At 41.1% G+C, this 19,494-nt stretch overlaps 1 protein-coding gene across 4 annotated transcripts in view; it reads left to right on the top strand.

Annotated features, from left to right (window-relative positions):
- The window catches only part of MTR (5-methyltetrahydrofolate-homocysteine methyltransferase), a 118,496-nt gene that overhangs the window by 67,898 nt on the left and 31,104 nt on the right, over window positions 1-19,494 (top strand). For all 4 annotated transcript variants that reach the window (XM_060108280.1, XM_060108307.1, XM_060108290.1 and 1 more), the window contains exons 21-24: window positions 3,005-3,112; window positions 4,436-4,536; window positions 13,783-13,850; window positions 14,428-14,548. In XM_060108280.1, coding sequence (XP_059964263.1) covers window positions 3,005-3,112; window positions 4,436-4,536; window positions 13,783-13,850; window positions 14,428-14,548 — 398 coding nt within the window. The remainder of the gene's footprint in view (window positions 1-3,004; window positions 3,113-4,435; window positions 4,537-13,782; window positions 13,851-14,427; window positions 14,549-19,494) is intronic.

Genomic DNA, 19,494 nt, shown 5'->3' on the forward strand with positions numbered 1-19,494 from the left:
GGTCATCTGGATATTCCCAGCATTCTAGTCTTCATGTTCTGGGCTTCTGTATCACTTCTTACCCTAACACCTGTCTCTCCTCCACCCCCAAATTAAAATAAAACCCAAGTTATACAGAGTGCATTAAGTCAGATAGAGAAAAACAAATACCGTATATTAACGCATATATGTGGAACCTAGAAAAATGGTACAGATGAACCGGTTTGCAAGGCAGAAATAGAGACACAGATGTAGAGAACAAACGTATGGACACCAAGCGGGGAAAGTGGCGGGGGTGTGGTGGTGGTGGGATGAATTGGGAGATTGGGATTGACATGTATACACTAATACGTATAAAATGGATAACTAATGAGAACCTGCTATATAAAAATAAATTAAATTAAATAAAAAAATAAAACCCAAGATTAATGTAAAATTATCATATTAAGATTTGATTTGACCAGCCAGTGCTCATCCTTAAGGATGAATATTTTGAAAAGGTCATTACCAATTTAAATAGTGATATATATTAAATGATATATTTCAAGTAAAACCAGTACTCTTACTCTTATTTTGACTTACAGCAGCTACTGACCACATCAGTTAACAAGTCATGTTGAGCCTTCTGGGTTCGGGTCTGGGAGGCATACAAAAAATGAAAAGTCCCTGTTCTTTCTTTTTTCTTTTTTAACTTCTTCTTAAAATTATAGTTGATTTTTTAAAAACTCATTCTACATTTAATTATTCATTGCCCACTTCCCCTGTTTCTTTCATAGCATTCATCTTTTCTTATAGCTTTATTGTTTTATAATTAATATACAATAAACTGCACGTATTTAAAGGATGCAGTTTGATAAGCTTTAACATGTCTGCACCTGTGAAACCATAACCACACTCAAAATAAGGAGCGTTCAGTTGTCCTGTCTTAGTCTCCCCCCGTCTGGGGCAGTTCCACAGTCTTTATTTTTCATGATGTTGACTTACTATTTTAACTTTTTATTTTCGAGTTAACTTTAGACTTACAGACAGGTTGCAGATGTGTATCCCTCACTCAACTTCTTACCCTAATGTTAACATTTTCACTTGATCATAGTACAGTTATCAGAACCAGGAAGTTAACATTGGTATAATACTGTTAACGAAAGACCTTATTCAGATTTCACCAGTGTTTCCGCTGCTGTTCTCTTTGTATTCCACAACCCCACATTGCTTTTATCCTGCCTTTTCTAACAGTTTCTGAGTCTTTCCTTGTGACCTTGACTTTTGAAGAGTATAGTACAGTTTGATAACGGTAACCTGTCCCTCAGTTTGAATTTGTCTGATGTTTTCTCATTTTTGGCAAGAATAACACAGTATAATGCTGTGCCCTTCTCGGTGGATCATATCAGGAGGCCCATCATGTTGCTGTGTCTCATTACTGGTGAGGTTAACTTTGATCATTTGGTTAATGGTGCCTGCTATGTTTCTCCACTGTAAATTTACTTGTGGGGAGAAACTTTGAGACTATGCAAATATCCTGTTTCGCATCCTACTTCTACTCATGAATTTTAGCATACGTTGATGAATTTTATAAAAGGCCCTGTTCTTATTTGTCTGTTTAATAAATTTGACATGTTTTGTAAATTTAAAGTGCACAGTGATACATTTACATATTGTAATATGATTGCCATTGAAGCAATTTTTATCACACTGTATCATTATAGTACAATATTATTGTCTATATTCATTATACTGTGTGTTAGATCTCTATGGCTTATTTACTTGTTACAAGTTTGTACCCTTAAACACCATCAGTCTTATCTTCCCATCCCTTATCCTTTGGTAACCACCATTTTACTCTCTGTTTTGTTTTGTTTTTTCTTTCCTGTTTGCCTTTTTCAGGTTCCCCATGTAAGTGATATGATACAGTACTTATCTATCTCTATCTGATTTATCTTGCTTAGTATAATGTACTCAAGGTCCATCTATGTTTTTTGCACATGGCAGGATATCCTCTTTTATCATGGCTGAATAATACTCCATTGTATATATATGTACCACATTTTTTTTTATCCGTTCATCTGTTGATGGGCGTTTGGGTTGTTTCCATATCTTGGCTACTATAAATAATGCTGTGATAAACATGGATGTGCAAATATCTTATCGAAATCCTGTTTTCATATCCTTTGGGTTTATACCCAGAAGTGGAATTGCTGGATTGTGTGGTAGACCTATTTTTAATTTTTTAAAGAACCTCCATATTGTTTTCCATATAGTTGGACTAATTTACATTCCCACCAACAGTGCATAAGAGTTCTCTTTTCACCACATCCTCCCCAGCACCTGTTGTTTCTTGTCTTCATGATGGCCATTCTAACAGGTGTGAGGTGATATCTCAGTGTGGTTTCGATGAGCATTTCCCTGATGATTAGTGGTGTTGAGCATCTTTTCATATGCCTACTGGCCATTTTGATATCCTCTTTGGAAAAATGTCTTTTTAGTTCTTCTGCCCACTTTTTAATTGGAATATTTGGTTTTTTGTTATGAAGTTGTGTTAGTTCTTTATATATTTTGGAAATTAATCGCTTATCCAATATATGTTTGCAAAATTCTTCTCCAATTCTGTAAGCTTTAAAAGGTCCTTTTTTGCATAAGCCTTAATTGTAAGTGAATTGTAACACTGGGGATTGAGAAGAGAAGGCTGACAAGGGGCTCTTGGAGGAGAAGCTTGACACCTGAAGGATGTATAGAACTTGGAGATGTGATGGAGGGCCTTCTAGGCAGAGAAAAAATAACGTGCAGAAGTTCAGAGGACAGAAACTGCAACATTTGGTTTCTAGCCTTGTTTTCCTTCTGCTCTACCTCATTCATTGACTTTGCTCATGGGGATCTCCTTTCTTACCCCACCCACTGTCATAGTGGAATCCAGGGTGGCTGACCTGAGGACAAAGCATGCATAATAATTTGTGCTAAAATTTCACAAGTGGCCAGTAGCAATCATCCAGGTGTTCTGGTAAAGATGCCTGACTCTGTGTATTTACCCCAGGTTATAAAGTCAGCTCGGGTCATGAAGAAAGCCGTGGGTCACCTTATTCCCTTCATGGAAAAAGAGAGAGAAGAAACCAAAGAGCTTACTGGCACGATAGAAGACAAGGTGAGTCATTTTGTCCAAGCCTGTGGGCCCTGTGGGGATCGGCTCTGCACACTCTTACTGGGGTGTGGGTAGGGACCTAAGTCATCAGGCTTGGCTGTGTTTGTCATTGAAGATGAAAGGGAGGAATGATCCAGCTCTTTTACCAAATATCAGAATACCCTGGGATTTTTCCCGTAAATGTGGCTTCATGAAATTCTTAATAGGAACATAATTTTTCAAACAAAGCCCATGATTTCAAGACAAAAGCAGTTTGTTCATTCATCTACTGACTATTTACAAAGCTCCTACTATGTGCCAGGTACTATGCTCAACACTGTAGCTAAAAAAGATTGATCCCTACCCTTGAGATGCTGCTTAGTTTTGGAAAACCTCTTAACCTCTTAACTGAATATTTCCTGTGTGCTGGTCATGTTCTTGTCACCACTGCTGGATTCAGTTCCATTCTTATTGGCTGTACCACCACAGTAAATCATTAAGCTTTTGACCTTGTTTAGCCCCCTGTGAAGCTCAGGCAGCTTTGGCCCCTAGGATTCTGAATTCTAAAATCGATCTGAGTTTGTGAATGGCTCTTGCATAGTGTTTATAAAAATCCCATTTGCCTTGTGTGCCTTTTTCTTTTCTTTTTCTCTTTTCTTCTTTTCTCCCTTTCTTCCTTCCGTCCGTCCTTCCTTCCTCCCTCCCTCCCTCCCTCCCTCCCTTCCTCCCTCCCTTCCTTCCTTTTTCTGAGGGAGGGAGTGCTGACAGTCTGGAGCAACAGTGTTGAAGCCCCCCTGCACTGGGCTGTTGTGGTCCTTCCCATTCTGACAGGACACGTGCGATTCACTGGCTCCTCCCTCTCCCTTTACTGCTAACAGCGAACGTTTATCAGACAGGTTTTGGGGGTTAAGGATATGATCTTCAGCGATGGGACTGTTTTGTATTTGAACTTAAACTGTCCTTTGAGGTGATGGAATGCATGATCTTGGTTGAAGCCCCCTGAGCTAACCAGCTGGGTGGGCTTCCTTCGAGCTACTGGGGCTTACAGCTGCCTTCTCACAGAGGACGGGACTTGGCTTCTGGGTCCGTCTTTTTTTTTTTTTTTGGCCATGCCACGCAGCATGTGGGATCCTAGTTCCCCGACCAGGGATCAAACCCACACCCCCTGCATTGGAAGCCTGGAGTCCTAACCACTGGACCAGCAGGGAAGTCCCCTGGGTCCATCTTTGAGGTTGCCTTGGCTGTATTGAATTGCTTTCTATGCTGACACCTGTCTGGCTTTGGAGAACTGGGTGATCTGCTCTGAAGTGACCACAGCGATGCTTAGCTGCTTGGCTTCCTCTCCAGGACCCTTACCAAGGTACCATTGTGCTGGCTACCGTTAAAGGCGATGTGCACGACATTGGCAAGAACATAGTTGGAGTAGTCCTTGGGTGCAATAATTTCAGGTGAGTTAAGACCCTTCATTTTCACCCCCTTTCTTATTTAAAATAAAAACATTAACAGGGTAATTCTTTACTGGGTGCGAAGGGCAGGGTAGGGCAGTAGATGTTCGAGGTTATTTTTAATTTTTTTCTTCACTGTGTTTTCAAATTTTCTACATTGAACATACCTTTTCAAATGAAGGAAGTTAGTAATTATTCAATGTTGTATGTTCAGTAAGGACAAAAAGAATAGAAAAAACTATTCAAGCAGTGTCAAAACAACAAGAGGCCTCTGGGGATTTGACCTCCGGCCAGAGGCTAGAACATTGGGTCCCACCCCATGGCGTGAGCATATTTCCCTTTTCCTCTCAATGAACTGCCAGATTTTTAGAGCCAAGATCTTATTAAGACCGTAGCCAAATGGAGTCTTATAAGAAGGCTTTGACTGTACAGTTCTTTTTGCTTTGCTTAGTACAGAACCAGGCATGCCTCCTGGTGTTGATGAAGCTAGTTTTTGAATGTTGTATACAAGTAAAATCCCTTTCTTCTATCTTTCATTATAGTTGAATGATTATTCAGCACAAATTTATTTCTGTGTGAGAGCTCATGACCCACAGTAAGAGCATGTTTTGCTCAGATTTCAACATATTCTTTGTAATGAAAAGCCTAATATAACTAATGTCTTCTCTGGTCCATGTCCAACCAACAGTCTCTTTGAATCATGGACTTCTTTCCAATATGCGTTTTTCTCTGTAGAGAAGAGAGACTTGACTGCAGCTACAGCTGGGTCCCCTTGGAGTTGTCTTTGCCCACTGTCAGATAATAATTACCCTCTAAGCCCCCTGCCTACTCTCAAAATGTTTATCCATGTCTGCTTTCAAGGCTAATTAAATGCAGCTAAGAACCACTCAGAAAGGCTGGAGATGGAGGAGCAGTGTCAGGGTGACACCTTCTTCCCTCTGACTGTCTTCACAGGCACTTCTGTTTGGCTGCCTGTTCATTGTCAAAGACTTAGCATTCTCTCCTGGTCCTGGAAATGAGGCATATTGTTCTTGGAATATATTAATTTTTTTTTCTTTTTTGTGGTACGCGGGCCTCTCACTGTTGTGGCCTCTCCAGTTGCGGAGCACAGGCTCCGGACACGCAGGCCCAGTGGCCATGGCTCATGGGCCCAGCCGCTCCGCGGCATGTGGGATCTTCCCAGACCGGGGCACAAACCCGTGTCCCCTGCATCGGCAGGAGGACTCTCAACCACTGCACCACCAGGGAAACCCTAATTTTTTTTTTTTAAGGTAAAAATACTGGAGATACAGTGGAGGTTGTTATAATGAGATTTTACCTATAGGATAAGTATTTGGATGAGGAATAAGTATTTGGATGAGGTATTTGCTTCCTAAATTCTCTGACATTTCTTCTGTTGTCTCATCTTTTCAAACCCTATGTTGTTGGTTTCTATTTGTGTTCATCATAATTAGTTCAAATTCAGTTAGGCTGATAAATGTTTATAGATCATCTACTACATACCATGCATTGTATCAAAGACACCAAAGTGATTGAGTTGACTTTTCTCCATTCAAGAACTTTACTGTTTATCAGGCTAAAAAGCCAGAAACATATTTAGTGGTGATAGTGGGACAAGAACTACTAAAAAGGCAATTTGTAGGCAAACTTTCTACAGCAATTCTTGAGATATCATTGTCATGTGTTTATCATTTTTTATTATGAAAAATGGACAAGTAGCTGAAGGAATCATACCAGGAATGTTTTTTCCTCCAGTTAAAACATTTTAAGGGACTTCCCTGGTGGTGCAGTGGTTAAGAATCTGCCTGCCAATGCAGGGGACACGGGTTTGATCCTTGGTCCGGGAAGATCCCACATGCCGTGGAGCAACTAAGCCCGTGCGCCACAACTACTGAACCTGTGCTCTAGAGCCGGCGAGCCACAACTGCTGAAACACATGCACCTAGAACCCATGCTCTGCAACAAGAGAAGCCACCGCAATGAGAACCCTGCTCACCTCAACGAAGAGTAGCCCCCGCTCGCTGCACCTAGAGAAGGCCCACATGCAGCAACCAAGACCCAAAACAGTCAAAAAAAAAAAAAGGCCAGGGAAAACTGTGACCAGCACACCCAGTTCTCTGGCTTGTGCACTGGGGTCCACTTATCTGGAGTAACTGGAGAAACATCTTCTGATGAAATTTTATTCTTTTTGCAAAAAAAAAGAGAAAGTTAATGTGCAAACTTTTTCTATCAGGTCAAACACCCCTTTGGGGCTTATGTCTTATAACACATAGGCTCTTGACATTGGTGGGTTTAATGTTATGACATCAGCGAGTAGACAGGTGCCCCTGATAGCTGCTTTATGTAGTTAAATGTATGTTTTTGCCTGGGTATCCATGTTCCAGCTGATGCCTGGGTGAATCACCCGGCTAGTGAGTGAGTCTAGCAAACCATCCAGTGCCAGATAGTAATGCAACTTTCTCATTCCTGGTTCTTTGTTGTTGGTGCAGTAAATCTCATGAAGAGACGTGTTCTTTGTGGGGGAAAAAATAAGTAAAGAGGACTGAAAGTGATAGTTCTGTCTAGACAGAAAACACATTTTTTATGGGGATGATGCATAGAATTTGCAGATTTGAGAATTTAAATAGATCTGGGGATGTGTCCACCAAGAGTTTATTAATACCTAACATTTGTTTTCTGCTTCACAATTTATATAGTGCTTTTATATAACTGATTTTTCTTTTTCTTTGTTTTTTGGTATTCTCTTCCTGATTCCTTCCTTCCTTCCTCCCTCCCTCCCTCTCTTTCTTTCTTTCTTTCTTTTTGATCATTCTTTCTTTTTATGGTTTTGATCATGCTTTGCCTGCATCAATTATTGTATTTCTCATTTTACACAGCTAGCAAGTGGCAGGCTGTACTTAGGGCTTCTGAATCCAAAAGTCGGGATTCTATGTTATGTCAGTTTAGCTTCCAGTATTTATTCCAGTTATAAACAACTTTAACTGTAATGTATAATATTAATATTCTAGTTAAATTCCTCTGAAGAAATAATTTAGAATATTTAAAAACATTTTTGATCAGATATTTGATTACATGAAAGTTGATTTTAGATATACTCTTTAATAATAATTATATAAAAAGACAAATGTGGACTTTTCCTATTTAACAGATAATGCACACTGTTTAACTGGGTAAGAAAAAGTAGGATATATTAACAGAAATGTTAAAATTAGATATACATCTAGTACTTTAAAAAATATGGATCTGATGAAACAGATAATGAGGCATATTTTCACTTTAACCAGTGGTTCTTAATATAATTGTCTAGTATGGGTAAATAATATGCAATATATGGCTAAGAAGGGGACACTTTGAAACTGTATAATGTTAGAGCTTTCAGCTGAGTGAGGAAAACGACTGTATCTAAGTCAAGGGCACACTAGAGACTTCTCCTAGCACCTCAACATGCTCTCTTTATAATTATTCGGAGGCTTTCAACTGTGTGTGTGTGTCTGTGTCTGTGTCTGTCTGTCGTTTTCCAGCTTAATTGAGATATAATTGACATATAACATTGTTTAAGGTGTAAAACGTGTTGATTTGATACACTTATATATTGCAGTATGATCACCACCATAGTGTTAGCTAACACCTCCATCACATCACATAATTACCATTTCTTGTTTGTGGTGAGCACATTAAGATCTACTTTCTTAACACTCTCAAGTATATCATACAGTATTGTTAACTCCATTCACAGTGCTGTGTATTATATCCCTAGAACTTATTCATCTTCCAACTGGAAGTTTGTACCCTTGGCCAACATCTCCCCATTTCACCACCCCTCAGCCCCTAGTAACACCTGTCCTACTCTCTGTTTCTATGAGTTCAGCTTTTTTAGATTCCCCATGTAAGCATATCATACAGTATTTGTCTCTCTCTGTCTGACATATTTCACTTAGCATAATGCCCTCATAGTCCATCCATGTCATAATGGCAGGATTTCCTTCTTTCTTATGGCTTCTTATGGTTCCATCGTATGCATGTATCACTCCTGCTTCATCTATTTATCTGTTCTTAACCACAGCTTGGAAACCTTAGTTGGGGCTGCAGACTTGTACGGTACTCCCATCTAGTGGTGGTATCTGTGAATTGCAGGATCAGAAGAAGCTGCCACCTTTAACTTTATTTCACATGACAGCAAATATGAGGCACCCTAAGTGGATGCAGATGCAAAGCTAGCTTTATATTCCATTTTAATTCCTTCTGGAGAGTAAAAGGGGCTTTATATATTACAATATTTATTTTCTAAATTCTATGAATTCTTAAATAGTATTGGATGCTTTTGCTAAGGCATTTAGTGCGGCTTACATTTTTTTCTGTATTAGAAACCCAAATTATATGCTTGCATTTACAGCTCTGTTATAAGCACTTTAGAAAGATGATTATAAAATACAAAATTTTCCATAACATCATTTTTTTAATATATAGATTTATTTTATTTATTTATTTATTTTTGGCTGTGTTGGGTCTTCGTTGCTGCACTCGGGCTTTCTCTAGTTGCGCGAGCGGGGCCACTCTTCATCGCAGTGCACGGGCCTCTCACTGTCGCAGCCTCTCTTGTTGAGGAGCACAGGCTCCAGACGCACAGGCTCAGTAGTTGTGGCTCACGGGCCCAGTTGCTCCGCGGCATGTGGGATCTTCCCAGACCAGGGCTCGAACCCGTGTCCCCTGCATTGGCAGGCAGATTCTCAACCACTGCGTCACCAGGGAAGCCCCCATAACATCATTTTTATTTTCTTTAATGTCTCATATGGCAAAATATAAGAATGTGTATAAGAGGCCTACAGACATGGGGTATAGCTCAGAGTGCAGAAGGGAAACCAAGGGAAAGCCAAGGGAGGTGGAGAGCTATATGGGGGACACAGGGAGTTGTAGTAAAGGGGAGAGAAAATGGGAAGAGATGGTGGGAAGAATGGCGGCTGCCACGGAAGGTAGGGATGGGATTGACCCAGGCTTCAGATCCTTTCCTTCAGCCAGGGCTCCCCAGGGCCCGTTTTTTGTGATTCTAGACCTTCATAGTACTAGTTTCTGCCTGGGTGGCCCTCTATTTTCCTTCATCCAGCTAATACCTATGTATTTTTTCAAAATGCAGCTGGAATCACCCTCCTGGCGTGCTTCTAGTTGTTACCGAGATTAGATGGTCTCCCACAGCACACTGTAAATGCCTCCTCTGTGGTACTTGTCACACCATATTCTAATTCAGAATATGAATTAGAATTCATATTCTAATGAACTCACATTAGAAACTGATTTCTCAACTCACACATGCTCAGAAACTGATCCCCTTCTTCTGGGGTGGGGCTGGGGAAACCAGATTGGTTTTCCCTGGTGGTGAGCAGCCTCCTTCCTGTATCCCAGTGCCATAAATACTACTTTCTATGCGTGGACAACGTTGGGAAGTGCTCCTCTAAACAGTGATATATTTGTCGCCCAGCAAGACCTCTTAAGGCAGCCTAATACGTTGGAAGTTGAACTTGTACCCCAGTCCCCTGGCTCACTGTTTCCAGACCTCTTCTTACCTGCCTGACTGCAAGTTGTCACTCTCTTGCTGATTTCTCCTTCTCTGTGCGACCCCTGAACAGGGGAATGCTCCGAGGCTCAGCCCTGGGACCTCTTCTCTGTCTGTCCTCACTACCTAGGTTAGTGCTTCTCGGACTGTAATGTGCCTTCTGACCATCTGGGATCTTGATAAAAGTCAGATCGGGTTAAAGTAGGTCTGGTCAGAGAGTCTTAGATCATCTCATTCAGTCTCATGACTTTTTTTTCTTGCTCCTCTCCCCTTTCATCTCTGCTCCCCTTCCCCTCCTCTCTCCCCACCTTCCCTCCCTGCTTTCTCCCCACCCTCCACCCGCTTTTGGCAACTTACTTTTCTACATCTTTTACACACCGTCTGAAGACTTTTTAACACCATCTAATACGCTGTCGAGTCCCAAGTTTTATCCCCAGCATGGATCTGTCACCTGGACTCCAGGCTTACCTATCCAGACGACTACCTAAGGGCTCCATTTGGATAGCTAAAGAAACAATATTTTGAAAATCGAACTAATTGCTGCCATTAAGATGCCCTTGACCACCTAGAGGGATGGGATAGGGAGGGTGGGAGGGAGGGAGACGCAAGAGGGAAGAGATATGGGAACGTATGTATATGTATAACTGATTCATTTTGTTATAAAGCAGAAACTAACACACCATTGTAAAGCAATTATACTCCAATAAAGATGTAAAAAAAACAACAATAAAAGATGCCCTCTACGGGGCTTCCCTGGTGGTGCAGTGGTTAAGAATCCGCCTGCCAGTGCAGGGGACACAGGTTCAAGCCCTGGTCCAGGAAGATCCCACATGCTGCGGAGCAACTAAGCCTGTGGGCCACAACTACTGAGCCTGCGCTCTAGAGCCCACGAACCAGAACTACTGAGCCCACTTGCCACAACTACTGAAGCCCGTGCACCTAGAGCCCGTGCTCCGCAACAAGAGAAGTCACTGCAATGAGAAGACCACGCACCGCAACGAAGAGTAGCCCTCGCTCGCTGCACCTAGAGAAAGCCCGCACGCAGCAATGAAGACCCAACGTGGCCAAAAATAAATAAATAATAAAAATTAAAAAAAGAAGAAAAGATGCCCTCTTCTCCCCCTCTGACCTTACTCCCTACAGCTTTCTCCTTCCTCCATTTCTGTCCGGCCACGAGGTCTCCTTACTTTTCTTCACACAAAAGCAAGCATCACACGATGTTCCTGAACGATACAGTGCCTAAAACAAGAAAACGAATTGAGAGCAAGATGATTCTTGCCATCATACTGATGATTTTTAATTGAATTTTTAAAATATATGCAATGCTGAAAGCAGTCAGCTTTGAAATACATGCCTCTTTGTCTTGATATAAAAGCAATATGCTATTTTGCTTAGTTTTATAGGCTGTATTTAGTCACAGTTTAACAAATCTAGTTGCCAGACTGAGTGCAATGTGCTAAAAAAAAAAAAAAAAAAAAGGTTCCACCTCGCCCCGTCATAACCTGCAGTGCCCCGTCATCAACACCTACAGCATTTGTTCTCTACCAGCTTAGTGCTAACAGACGTGAATAGAGTTAGCATTGATTTGAAATTTACTTACTGAGGATTCCATATGTGCTAGTTTATTTTTTTTTAATTTAAGTAATATGGCAACAAGCTAAAAAATCTAACAGTATGAGAAGCTATATAGTGAGAAGCAAGTCTCCTTCCTGCCCCTGGTGTCCAACTACACCCACCTGTTAGCAGCTGACATGATGTCAGGTAGTAGTTCTTTTTTATTTTTATTTTTATTTTGCAGTACGCAGGCCTCTCACAGTTGTGGCCTCTCCCATTGCGGAGCACAGGCTCTGGACGTGCAGGCTCAGCGGCCATGGTTCATGGGCCCAGCCGCTCCGCAGCATGTGGGATCTTCCTGGACCGGGGTACGAACCCGTGTCCCCTGCATTGGCAGACAGACTCTCAACCACTATGCCACCAGGGAAGCCCTGGGTAGTAGTTCTTAAGCACTGATTATTTTTTATTTAAAATTATTTTGCCTATTTAGTTTTAAGAATTGTTGACATTAGTAAGCAAGTGAAAACACGTACTGTAATTTTTTAAACATCTTTATAACAAATACTTATGATCAAATTAAATTGTCAAAATGACTGACATTCTGTGTACTCTCTAAATCTAGAATAGAAGAGTAGTTTATAGAACATTTCCAAGGGCAGAAGTCCCATTTTCTCCGAGTTCCAGAAAGCTGTCTCCTCCCTGAGTTACAGTTCCTTGGTGTTACTCTGTCCTCTGAGCGTAACAGGCTCCAGGCTTCCTCTGTGCAGTTGCGTCCCCCTTCTCATGTGCCCGCCCAGGGTCAGCTCTTCCTTTGAGTCTCACTCCATCTCTCGTGGTTACCTGCTCTCTGATTCAGTCTCCCTCGACTTAGTCACCAGATTCCTTCTCGTCAGCTTTTCATGTGCAGGAACTGACCTCTTCTTGCTTATCCTCCTTGTTGGCTTCCATGTAGGGTATACTGTTCAGTGGATATTTATTGAGTGAACTTACCCAGCATCTTTATTGGCCTACATGGCTAAGAAGATGGATTTTGGTGTCAGATCCTGGTTCAAACCTCAGCTCTGCTACTGATTGGTTGTTTGACTGGACAAGATGCTTAACTTCTGGGCCCACACTTCTCTGGGCCCTTCCTCATTAAAATGTAAAAATCATGTTTTCAAGAATTTTTTTAAAAAGAGAGAGAGTATTAATGGGTAAAACCTGCCTCAAAATCGAGTTTAAAACATGAATCGAGCATCGTAAAAATATTTATATTCTTTAACGCAATGATGCCATTTGTAATAATCCATCCAGTGTATATATTTGGATAAATGCATGAAGTAAAATTTGAAAACAAACCACAGAAAATGGGCCCCATGGTAGTGCTTCCATGTAGAGTTCCTGTGAGGGTTAAACATGATTGTTTATACAGAAGGCTTAGCATAGTGGAAACAACCCAGGTGTCCATTGACAGATGGATGAATAAACACCATGTGGCACATTCATACAATGGAATATTATTCAGCCTTAAAAAGGAATGAAGGTCTGACACAGGCTACAACGTGGAGCAATCCTGAAGTCATTATGCTAAGTGATATAAGCCAGACACAAAAGGACAAATAATGTATGATTCCACTTGTATAAATATCCAAACTAGGCAAATTCATAGAGGCAGAAAATAGAGTAGAGGTTACCAGGGGCTGAGGCGGGCTGATCGGGGATTGTTGCTGAGGGATTACAGAGTTTCTTTTGGGGCGATGAAAGAGTTTTGAAAATAAATGCTGCTGATGGTTGCACAACATTGCAATTGACTGATTAGTGATGCTGAATTGTACTTAGGTTAAAATGGCAAATTATGTGTTGAGCTTAGGAAATAATAATGTCCTCCACCAAAAATTATTGAATTGTCTACTTTAAATAGGTGGATTAGATGCTCTGTGGATTAAGTTGGCAAAGGTGTTTAAAAAAGCTCAGCATAGTCCCTGACCCATGGTCAGTTCCTAATAAATGGCAGTCATCATTGAGTTGGTGGTTGATATTTAGTGAGCTTTTCAGTGTGATTCCAGTTTACGTTAGAGCAGTATTTAATGGCTAAATAAAAATGTTCGTCTAGCTTTTTCACCAATGGGTTCTCATTAATTGTCTCACATCTCATTTCTGTGCTCCAGAGTTATTGACTTAGGAGTCATGACTCCATGTGACAAGATACTGAAAGCTGCTCTCGACCACAAAGCAGGTACTGTGCAGCCGTGCTCCTGGGCATTTCAGTAACTATCATTTCCTCCCATTGTCTGTCTGTTGGTGAATAGCCATGCCCCAGCCCATGTGGGATGGTGGGACATTCAGACATTCAAGTGCCAGCTCTGCCTGGGGGTGCTGTCATTGCCGTTTATAATGGAGGTCGAAGGGGTGAGCAGGTCACCGTGAAACTCCTTTCTAGCTATGAGGAAGGGGAATGGGGACAGGCTTCTTAAAAGAGAACAGTTTTATTAGATTTTTTTCCTCTGTGTGTAGTTGCTTTTATGTTTCTTCTGACACTGTGACACGTTGAGTCTGGGAAATCATGAACTAACAATTGCGTGGCTTCCCGAAACTGTGGCAAGCATATTATTGCAACTTGAAGTTGCAAATCATATTTACTCCTGAAAGCAAACAATAAATTGAAAACCCCCAGTCAGAAAAGAAGCCTCAGAATTAGAAATTGGGAATTTATCTTCTGTCTTGTGGTCTTTATTACAAAGTTTTGAAAATGAGTCTTCTACTTTTCTCTCATCCTCCTTCTCACTGTCCTTTTTTCTTTTTTTAAATAATAGATATAATTGGCCTGTCAGGACTAATCACTCCTTCCCTGGATGAAATGATTTTCGTTGCTAAGGAAATGGAGAGATTAGCTATAAAGATTCCGTTGTTGATTGGAGGAGCTACCACTTCGAGGTAAGTCATGCTAATGAGCTTTGTGCTTCCCTTAAATTCTCTTAAATGCCAGTGTTTAAAAACAGTGATAAAACCTGACTTTTTTTCTTATGCGTAGTGCATTGGCTCCTTATTATATAAATACATGAACTTTCCAGCCTTCACGCCAGAATCATTTGGGGGCCTGCTGCAGGAAACTCCTCTGTCATCTACTCCCCTCTCCCTGTTTTTGGATTCCTTTGGCCTGCAGTCCTCTTTTCCTTCATCTTCTCACCTCCCATTCAGTTCTTGAGACTTCTAACGAACACTTTTCCTCTTGAAATCAAACTGAGTGGAGAAGCTGTGTTTTTTGGCACAAAAACACTGCTTGAACTTTAGCCCACTCTCTGTCTTGAAGCAGGTGTCTGACTGAATAATTACAGGTTCTCTTGAAGAAACTCTGACCTTGTAATAGTTGAGATAGAAAGCTGACCTAGAGAGAATGAATCAGAGGATCACTTTGGGAGGTTGTTTCTGAAAGAGAGACCTTTGGGGAACCTTTGGGTCAAATAATTTAAAGAGAAAGTTCAAATTTGGTCACATGATTATTATTCAGTTTGTCGGATTTCTCCTGGGGTCACGATCATAATGATATTTGGTGAGAGGTATGTTAATTATGGGTATTAGACTTTAAAAAAATTTTTATTTTATATTGGAGTGTAGTTGATTAATAACGTTGTGTTAGTTTCAGGTGTACAGCAGAGTGATTTAGTTGTACATACACGCAGATCCATTCTTTTTCAAATTCTTTTCCCATTTAGGTTGTTACATAATGTTGAGCAGAGTTCCATGGATATTAGACTTCTTATGACACATTCCTTATTCCCCATGTAGTTCACTTTGGCAGGGAGCAGTGCCCAGGAGGAGCATTGACCTTGATGGTCGCACAAGCATGCAGTTTACTTTTCTGATACAATATATAGTAGATGCGGGACAAAGCTATTCCAGAGTTCCTTTCACTCTGGAAACAACTGTATGTTAAGCCATTTGTATTAGGGATCTCCACAGAAACAGGATCAGTAAGGGGTGTGTGCGTGTGCGTGCGTGTGTGTGTGTGTGTGTGTGTGTGTGTATCTATACAGGGGGTGTGGGGGGAGGGAGGGAGAGTGATTGATTTTAAGGAACTGGCTTATGCGATATAGGGCCAGGTACGTCTGAAATCTACAGGGAACGTGGGCAGACTGGAGGCCAGGCAAGAGTTGCTATTGCATCTTGAGTCCAAAGGCAGTCTGGAGGCAGAAGGCCTTCTTCCTCTGGGGACTGCAGCCTTTTCTCTTAAGGTCTTTAATTGATTGGATAAGGCCCACCCACATGGAGGACAATCTGCTTTACTCAGAGCCTACTGATTTAAATGTTAATCATATCTAAAAAATACCTTCACAGAAACATCCAGATTGTTGTTTGACCAAAAACTGGGTACCATGGCCTACCCAAATTGGCACATAAAATTGACCATCCTTCCATTTATAACCTGAATGGACCATGCTCATGAGTAGTCAGGGTTCTATGTCATGTATCCACTAATTACTTTTCATACTTGAAGGACTCAGTAGTGTGGCTATTGTTGCTCACATTAGAAAACTAGGTTTGTTTTTCCACGAAGGACTTACCCACTAGGATACTGGCAGATCGTTCTCCAGGGATATGACCAACCATCGATAACTGAGGTTTCAGTGAGCATGGTTGTGGGTAATTGATGATTATAGTGTGAATCTTCATTAGCTTAGCAAAGAGAATGGTAAGGGAATCTACAGATTACTGTCAAAATGAAAGACCTTTTAAAATCATGGTTGTAAAAGAGGATAAATAAATACTTAAATGAGCAGATGTAATGAAATGCATTGTGAGTTATGTAAATGTGATGCTGGTTTCCAAATTAGAACCACTTTATGTGGACACTGCACTCAGGAGTTCAATACCAGGAAACCACATATTGCTACTTGTGCAAGTTGGAATGTTACCAATAGTTAATTCTACTATATCTCTTACCAAGTAAGAGCCACCAGATTAAAGAGGTTTCTTAAAAAATAACCGGAAGTAACATGACTAGCCTCTCAGGATATATCATTGGCAAACTTAGCCATAAAGGACTCTTATGGCTATGACTCTATACCAGTTATAACCTGGTATATCAAGTTAAAATTAATCAGATCAGAAATCACCCACAATCTTAGTGCTATTGTACAATATCTCTTCTCATCATCTGGGAAACTGAATGTGTTCCTCCAAGGAGAGAGAAATCTGGATCCCATGACCTCCCAAGGTCTCTTTAACTCTGATGTTTTGTTTCTCCATGAGCTTTTCTGGTTCTATTCTCTTCCATGCCTGTTGCAGTTTCTGAAAAATTATTTAGAAAATAAAAGCCAGTAGTGTTGTTTCCAGGTAACCATCCCCTTCTCCATTGTGGTGCAAGAGCAGCCTTTGAAAAACAGATTCTCGTGCAGCCTCCAGGAATGTCAGTGTAAAATTCCCCCTTCTGCCTTCATTTTAAAGTAGTGACAGTGGGTGAGGTCTCAGACCTGGAGGCTTGCTTCGTCAAGCCCTCTTATTTAAGTAAGCACTTTTGCTAAGTATAGCACTCCTGTAGAAAAGTACACAAGTCACAGGTAAACAATTTGAAGAATTTTTACAAAAATGAAACCACCCATGTAATAACCCCCAGATCAAGAAATGGAACATTAATGACACTCTGGGAACTTCACTGGATCCCCCGACCTAGTCATTCTATCTTCTGTCACCACAGTTTGGTTTTGTCTGCATTTAAACTTTGTGTAAGTGGAATCCTACTGTATGTATTCATTCTTCTGTGTCCCGCTCAACATTATGTCTTTAAGGCCTAAACTCATTATTACAGTAGTGTTTTTGTTTTTGTTTTTTTTCCCATTGTGGTATAATATTGCATTGTATTATGCCCTCTGGCTTATTTATCCATGCTAGTGTTGGTGGACATTTGGGTTTTTCCAGTTTGGGGCTGTTACACAGAATGCTGCTATGTATGTATTTCTGCCCTGAAGCAGACTTGCTGGCTCACAGAATATGCATATGGTCATCGGCATTAGATATTTTTTCCAAAGTGATTGTATTAATTTATACTCTCACTGGCAATTATGAGATTTCCAATTATTCCACACCCTTTTCAGTTTTATCCATTTTTGTGTGTGTGTAACAATATCTTGCTAAGGTCTTCATTTGTATTTCTCTACTGACTAATGATGTTGAGTACCTTTTCATGTGTATACTGACCACTTGGATATGCTTTTTAAATCTTTTTTTTAAAATTAGGTATTCTGCCTTTTTTTCTTTTACTGATTTGTATGCATTCTTTATTTATATTGGAGACAAGACTTTTTTTTTTAAAGCTAATCATTTTTTACTGCATTTTCAAGACCACTCTTTTTTTTTTTAAATTTTATTTATTTATTTATGGCTGTGTTGGGTCTCTGTTTCTGTGCGAGGGCTTTCTCTACTTGTGGCAAGCGGGGGCCACTCTTCATCGCGGTGCATGGGCCTCTCACTATCGCGGCCTCTCCCGCTGCGGAGCACAGGCTCCAGACGCGCAGGCTCAGTAATTGTGGCCCACGGGCCCAGCCGCTCCACGGCATGCGGGACCCCCCCAGACCAGGGCCCGAACCCACGTCCCCCGCACCGGCAGGCAGACTCCCAACCACTGCGCCACCAGGGAAGCCCGGAGACAAGACTCTTTATCATAAATATATATTGCAAATAGAGTCTTCCAATATGGCTTACCTTTTGCTGTCTTAGTGGTATTTTGGGTAACAAAAGTTCTTCATTTTCATGAAGTCTGACTTATCGATCTCTTTATGGTTAGTGCTTTCCTTTTCTCTCTCTCTCTCTTTTTTTTTTTTTTTTTTTTTGCGGTACGTGGGCCTCTCACTGCTGTGGCCTCTCCCGTTGCGGAGCACAGGCTCCGGATGCGCAGGCTCAACGGCCTAGCCGCTCCGTGGCATGTGGGATCCTCCCGGACCGGGGCATGAACCCGTGTCCCCTGCATCGGCAGGCGGACTCTCAACCACTGTGCCACCAGGGAAGCCCTGGTTAGTGCTTTTCGCACCTGTGTAAGAAGGCTTCTACCTTAGGAGAGTCAGCTTTGCTAGAAAGCATTCGGGAGTTTGAATGTCTTAGAAGTCATCTGAGAACCCTTATCGTCACCTCCTACAGACCTATGGAGGGCTCAGCAGAGGCCCAGTTCTTTCCTTTGCTGTTTTTGAGCAAATGGAGGCTCAGGACTTCCAAATTCTCATGAAAGCAGATCTGTGAGGGGAATAACATCATGGCTTTTCCAAACCTCAGGGGCCTGAGGTAGGCAGCATGAGAGAATTAGAACTGTACCCCCAAGACACGAAATGAGGCTTGAGGATGGATCCTTGGAGAGGCTGAAAGGGTTCTACAGACTTGGGGTCATATGTGGGTAGAAATCTGCTTGGAATGGCCCTTTTTAACCTGTAGCTATAAGAGACTAGAAAACTGAATATTCTCCTGTCTGTAATACAGATGGTTTTGTATCACAAACTAGAAATGACTTTAATGGAAACTGGCCCTTTTAGCTACAGAACTTCTCAAGGGCACAAGTCTGGCAGTTAGCTCTCAATTTTTAACTGGTTTAAAGCCAATAACTGCAAAATGTCTTTTTCAATTATCTTTTGTGTAGTTTAAACTTGGAGAATTCAACAGGAAGTCACATTGCTCAAAGCTGGAGGTAATTTTCTGAGTTTTCTGGGTTTTTTTTAACTGCTATGAAGTAAGGTGCTGAATTACATAACTGATAATATTTTCCTCTGTATAAGATTTCAAGGAATGAATTTTACATGCTAATCTCACTCCTGATTCCATCTTTCCTTTTTTTATAAATTTATTTATTGAATTTATTTATTATTTTTGGCTGCGTTGGGTCTTTGTTGCTGCGTGCG

This window comes from Mesoplodon densirostris, chromosome 1 (genome assembly GCF_025265405.1).
Source record: "Mesoplodon densirostris isolate mMesDen1 chromosome 1, mMesDen1 primary haplotype, whole genome shotgun sequence".
NCBI classification, from domain to species: Eukaryota; Metazoa; Chordata; class Mammalia; order Artiodactyla; family Ziphiidae; genus Mesoplodon; species Mesoplodon densirostris.